At 44.2% G+C, this 6,734-nt stretch overlaps 1 protein-coding gene across 1 annotated transcript; it reads left to right on the top strand.

Moving 5' to 3' along the window:
- The first annotated feature begins 1,134 nt into the window (after positions 1–1,134).
- On the top strand, positions 1,135–2,159 carry hs3st1l1 (heparan sulfate (glucosamine) 3-O-sulfotransferase 1-like1). The gene has a single exon (XM_037684635.1). It carries the CDS (start codon positions 1,135–1,137, stop codon positions 2,053–2,055), a length of 921 nt encoding a protein of 306 aa, XP_037540563.1. The 3' UTR covers positions 2,056–2,159.
- The last annotated feature ends 4,575 nt before the right edge of the window (positions 2,160–6,734 follow it).

Genomic DNA, 6,734 nt, shown 5'->3' with positions numbered 1-6,734 from the left:
TGAGGGTGGGGTAGGTGAAGCACCCACACCTGCCCCCACCCTCATTTAGAAAATTCAGGACACGTTGTACAACAGAACAAGTCCTTTATGAAGTTAGTAGAAAGGCTGTCTGTATTTGCAGCATGAGGTTTGTAAGTCGTCACGTTCTGCTGGCTGAATATTGAATATAATTTCCTGCAGGTCTTGAGATCACACCCAGACCTGGAGGTGCGTGTGTGTCGGTCCGGTTCCTTCCTGTGACCTTTGCTGTTGGAGCTGGATGTTTGCAGAGCCGACCCTCGGTTGTTGTGACGGGCTCAGAGTAAGCAGCGTCTCTCTCCCATGGTCTCCCCAGTCGGGGGATCTGAGGACTTTTGTTTTTTAAATTAATTCCTTGACATTTGAAGTGTTTGTTCTGCTGCTTTGTCTCATGGACATTTGTTTCTGAATGGGGGGGGGGGGGGTGTCTAAAAGATTTTAATTCAAATATTTAGTCGTAGAGTCACATCTCCAATCCAGAAGCGAAGATCCGATGTTTCCAAAGCGTTTCAGATTCTTTAGAACTCATATTTAACGTCACCTTTTAATTATTTTTTCATTGATCGTTTGTGAAGAGGACATGGAGTCACGTCTCTGTGGAAACTTTTCTTTTGGCCTTCAGCCACTCACACGTCTCTGCCTCATTCTGTGATGAGCTCGGGCAAAGTGTGATTTTCAGCCCGAGAAATTAGAGTTTCAATTGAAAGTGACTTCATAGAGTGAGGAGAAAAAGCAAAGTGGCCGACGGGAGATGAGAGGGACCTAAAAGACAGAAGATCTGAGATGATCTTTTCACATGATACACTGATGACAGACGTGGACTGTATTTATGGCTCGATTGCTTTTCTCAGGCGAATGAGGAAAGTGCCGTTTGAGTCTAACGCAGACATTCATTCTGCTTCTCAGGCCTGAAATCTGAAAGCCTTTTCTTCTTTGTGTCTCTGTCTCCCTGCAGATGTTCTGCGGTCTGCTGATGACTCGTCCTCCTCCAGCTGAAATTCAAAGGCACACAAAGTCTTCGTTCCTTTCTGCTCCTGCTCCTGTTCAGCTGCTCGTCTGCAGCTAAACCTCAGTTCCTCCGTGTTCCTGCCTGCCGGGCGTCGCTCCTTTGGCCCGATGGCGTGTTTCCTGGTGTTTCTGCTGGTCCTCCAGGTGCATGCTGCTCCACCTGAGCTCGTTCAGGCAGGACTAACTCCGGGCGTCCATCCAGGACTAGCAGCAAACGTTTCTGAGGATGCAACACCAGCTCCACCTCCGGGAACGAGCAAACGGACTCCACACAGCATCATTATTGGGGTACGCAAAGGGGGTACAAGGGCCCTGTTGGAGATGCTGGACATTCACCCTGAAGTCGCTGTTGCTGCCACCGAGGTGCACTTCTTTGACTGGGACGACAACTACGCCAAGGGCCTGGAGTGGTACCGGCAGCTCATGCCCTACTCGTACCCCCATCAGATCACCGTGGAAAAAACTCCCGGCTACTTTACGTCTGCTCTCGCACCGGAGCGGATCTGCGCCATGAACTCGTCCATAAAACTGCTGCTGATCCTGCGGGACCCGACACAGCGGGTCATCTCGGACTACACCCAGGTGTACTTCAACCGGCTGGAGAACCACAAGCCGGTGCAGGCCATCGAGAACCTGCTGGTGCACAGCGGAGCCCTGAATATCCGCTACAAGGCTATCCAGAGGAGCTTGTACGACGTCCACATGCACAACTGGCTGCACCACTTCCCCCTGGAGCAGATACACATCGTAGACGGGGACGCTCTGATCCGGGACCCTCTGCCAGAGCTCCAGAAGGTGGAGCGCTTCCTGAACCTGCCTCCCAGGATCGTGTCCTCCAACTTCTACTTCAACCAGACGAAAGGGTTTTACTGCATCCGGAGCGACGGGCGCGAGCGGTGCCTTCACGAGTCCAAGGGACGCCCTCACCCGTCGGTTAACGGAACGGTTCTGCAGCAGCTGCGCTCCTTCCTACGAGAACACAACCGGACCTTCTTCAGGCTGGTGAAGCGCACGTTTGACTGGCAATAAGAATAATCCCAGTCTGGACTCCCCTGAGCCGCCACCTGTTTGAAATAAATATAAAAGTGAAGCACTTTACACCCTGAAAGAACCTCTGAGGAGCCTTCTGCCAGTTCTGGTTCAAGACCGGTTCTGCATTGTGTTTTATACACAAACTGTCATTAGAAGAACGAATGAAAACTTTTAGCTTAAATAAACTTTTTTCCACGCTGGAAGCATTTAAAGGAATAATTTGGCCATTTTGAAGTGGAATAAAATGGAAGAGTTATTAACATTTAATATAGTACCTGTGATTGACAGCTCTGTGGACAGACTAATGTTGGAAACGTTCTGACAGAACTGACAAGCTAACGGCTACTTAGAGCCCAAACAACAGAACGAGGGCCAGGGCCTCTGAGCCGATCACTTCTGGGACCGGATCAACTTTATCTTTTAAACAAACACAAAATACTAATATGAGTTTGTTCTACGCTCCTACTTTAACATAGCAGCTAATGTCCATCCATCTTTCTATCCATCAATTCATTCTTCTATCCATCCATCCATCATCCATCCATCCATCATCCATCCATTCATTTACCCATCCATCTATCCTTCCATCATTTCATTCATCTATCCATCTGTCCATCCATCCATCCATCATTCATCAATCCATCCATCCATTCATTCATCTGTCCATCTATCCATCTATCCATCTATCCATCTATCCTTCCATCATTTCATTCATCTATCCATCTGTCCATCCATCATTCATCAATCCATCTATCCTTCCATCATTATCCATCCATCCATCCATCTATCCTTCCTTCCATCTTTCCATCCATCCATCCATCCATCCATCTATCCATCCATCTATCCTTCCTTCCATCTTTCCATCTATCCATCCATCCATCCATCCATCTATCCATCCATCCATCCATTCATTCATCTATCCATCCATCTATCCTTCCTTCCATCCATCCATCCATCCATTCATCCATCCATTCATTCATCTATCCATCCATCTATCCTTACATCCATCCATTCTTACATCTATCCTTCCATCCATTCATTATCTTTACTCTTTTTTTTTTTTGGGTCATGGGGGTCACTAGTGCCCATGTCCAGCCATCACTGTGCCAGAGGTGGGGGACACCTGGACAGGTCTCTGTCCATCACAGGGACACCTAGGGACAGTTTAGAGTTACCATCAGTCCAACATGCATGTTTTTGGTCTGTGGGAGGAAACTGGAGTACACGGAGAAAACCCACGCAGCACGGAGAGAACATGCAAACTCCACCTAGAAAGGCCCCTTGCAGGGATTTGAACTGACGACCTTCTGGCTGAGTGGCGACATCTCTAGCAACTGAGCTACCGTGCCGCCTCCAGCTAAATTCTGAAGCATGACAAAAGAATGATAAAACTGTAAACCTATCAGAGATTAGGCTAAAGTTTGTCACAGTTTACTTTTTAAATTAACCATTTCTGCACAAACCACAAGTTGATTAGAACTTTTTGTGTTTAATTTAAAAATTAACATTTATTTCATGAACCGAGAGGGGAAACGTTAAAATACAGTTAATACCAAGTGACGCTGCAACAAACTCATAAATCTGTACAAACACTTGACGTCTCCAAATGACTCACCACATGACAAGTTTCACTACAAAGCTTTGGTTTAAAATATATGCACACCTTCATAACTTTAGTTTTGAAATACCAAACTCTAACTTTGAGCATTTGTAAAGGTGTATAAAAGTTATTATAAGGCTGAGAAATGAGCAAATAAAAAAGAAATACTCGAGTGAATCTTGCCAAATAGTGAACCTGCTTCAGTTTGAAGAAAGTTTCATGAATAACTGCTTTATTAAGAGTTTACAAACTCATAAATAACCGTTTTATAAAGCATTAATAAACCTTTATTCATTCATTCAACCTTTATTTATACAGTTTGGTGTCACGGAGTCATGAGGACTCATTTACAAGAGAGATCTGTTTTAGACGAAACCACCAATAAACAATCATAAACTGAAAATAAGAGTTTTAAATCAAGGTGCCATATAAAACCAGATAAAATACTAAAAACAAGAACATATTTGCTTTCATGAAGCCGTCCTTAATTAGAACAGGTCCCACTGTTTCTGTAAACTTCTACAGTTATTTCCAAGTGTAACCAGCTGCAGCAGCAGCAGCTAGCTTTAGCACCTTTGCGGACTGGGGGCTCATCAACGGACGTTTGTTCTACAGAAAAACTGAAGTGAAGGAGACGATGATGAGAAGGTTTAATGAGAGGGTTTGAATGAACGCCGGTGGTCCAGACTGCACTGGTTAATACTTCAATTAACATTAAATAAGAGTAAGGACTTGTCTTTAAGAGCAGGTTTTACTGTCCTGAATGGTTAAAATCCCACCACAGTTTATTAAAAGTCCATGATTATTGCTTTTATGTTGCCATGACTTTTACATGTCACGCTTATTTTGACAAAAAATATTTTGAAATGTCTTCAGGAAGTGCCCCAAGCTGCACTGGAAGTGCTACAGCTAGCTGCTACAGCTGATCTTTGCACTGACAGAGATGGAAAGTTTTATGAAATAAAGCTGGATTAAGATTTAGATCTTATTTAAATTAAACGTTAGCTTGTTATTACAGTCAGAATTAAACTTTATTTCATTTTATTCCATGCAAATGCTGTTCTTTAAACCCCTTTCAATCAGGAAGTGCTACAGCTAGCTGCTGCAGCCTGCAAACAGCCAAAGAGGTTACCTTGAAATGAAAAACTGATTAAAAACTGTAAAACAGTTTTCTCATGAATCGTCTTGCTGTAAGACGAGAGCAACATTCAGACTAGCCATGAGCTCATCAGTCCTGTCAGATTTAAACTCTGTTCCTCCAAACTGGGTCATTCATACAGCTATCCACAACAGGTTAGACACTGTTGGTTCAAATGTTCCCACAGGACCCTGCTTCAGAAAGGCTGAACTATCCCTTTAGTGTGTCGACCTGCAGTGAGATCATGTTAATAAACCAGATGATTCTTCTCCTCTTTCATGTTTGATATTCTTCTTGTTCTTATTAATAAACGGTTCAAAACGTTCACGTCTCTTTTCCATCACAAGCGCTCCAGTTTTTATTCAAGACGAGAAGAAAATTAAAAATGAGCCTCAGATTTGATGAGGAGCGAAACGGGCCCTGCAGCTCCGGCCCAACAGGGCCCAAACCTCCACAGTCAGCAATCTTCGGCTGCTTCGGCTGCTTCAGCTGCTCTCTCCAACAGTTTGCTCAGGTGTTAACTGCGGTGGATGAATGATGGACCGAACAGGCCTGTAAATTATTTACACTTGATACTGTATCCGTGCAGATGCTGTTCTACGCACGTCCCTGTCCTGAAAGGCAGTTTTCCCAGAAACAGCTTGTCGCCTGAACACAACAAATCGAGCCGGCTCGTGTTTCTTTCATCGATTCGACTTTAAACAGCAGCCAAAGCTACAGCTCCACTGGGAGCTGATGTTCATGTGATCTCCTGTGCTCTGTCTGCTGGAATAAGCTCTCGCAGCCTCCCGAGGCAACCAGTCATGATGCTGGAGCACAACATGGGGGGCGGGGAAATGTGCTGAATATTTACATGCAGTTCAGCCGGGTCACCTGGGGCTTGGGATTATAATTAGACTGGAACGTTAGACGTGCAGGTGAAGGTGATCTGCTGATGGAGCTTTAAGTTGCTCGAGGACTTTTCTCTCCTCTGCTCACCAGGGGGCACCTGAACCCACGTGCTGACCCACGAGCTGCATCTTCTCCCTCCTGTGCACACAGAGGTGAAGGTTCTGGGTCAGGATGTGTTCCTGCTCATCTGGAAAACAACACACAGTTCCCAGAGTGTGTGTTGACTACGCTAAGTGTTTGTCTGAAACAGGTGGAGCAGAAGGTCAAGATGTTTACCTCCTAAACAGCTGCACACGTGCACAGTCAGCAGATTAGTTCATGTTGGGTTGAAGAGCTGCAGACTGGATCTCTACCTGCTGGCTTTACTACAGTTATTAGCTTTAAATAGTTCTGTTTGAATTAGTTTTTAATGTTTGAAATGTATTTTTCATGGGTTTTATAGATTATAATGAATTATTAAAATGGTTGTGACCTACTACAGAAAAATGAATGTTCCTTTAGGTCTGAAAGTTGATTCTTAGCTTGAAGCTTGAGTCAAAACTAACTTTGTTAATTTTGATGAATAAATATGTTGCTGTCAATGCAGCCAAATGTTCTGACATTTTGAAGTGAGGCGCTACAGACAGTCAACATCTTACCTGCTGTAGATGGTGCCTCGATTTACAGGGCTGGTGTGATCTTATAGCAGTTCATGTGAATCCTATTTTACAAGCGTTTTCATAATTTCATCCATCCATCCATTATCTTTACCTGCTTCTTCCTTTTCAGGCCGCGGGGGGGTTTCATAGTTATTTATCCATGAATATTTACAAACATAAATAGCAGTGGTAGCTAGCTGTAGCTCTTCCTGTGCAGCAATGGTTCAATTCAGGCAAGAATTTAATATTTTTTCTGTGAACTTGAAAGTGGTCTGTTCAACTGGTGGCCCGCAGACCACTTCCAGCCTGCGGGTGACTTCAGTCCGGCCCTCCAATGAAAAAAATATAAATAAATAAAAATTATATATATCATAGATGGATGTATGGTTGGATGATGGATGGATGGATT

Source organism: Nematolebias whitei, chromosome 1 (assembly GCF_014905685.2).
Source record: "Nematolebias whitei isolate Nwh7 chromosome 1, NemWhi1, whole genome shotgun sequence".
Lineage (NCBI taxonomy): Eukaryota > Metazoa > Chordata > Actinopteri > Cyprinodontiformes > Rivulidae > Nematolebias > Nematolebias whitei.
Note: the sequence above shows the minus strand (reverse complement) of the source record. Positions and strands in the feature narration are given on the sequence as shown.

What these genes read in the sequence shown, in the direction of transcription:
- hs3st1l1 (XM_037684635.1), top strand. Translation starts at nt 1,135, where the DNA reads ATGGCGTGTTTCCTGGTGTTTCTGCTGGTCCTCCAGGTGCATGCTGCT.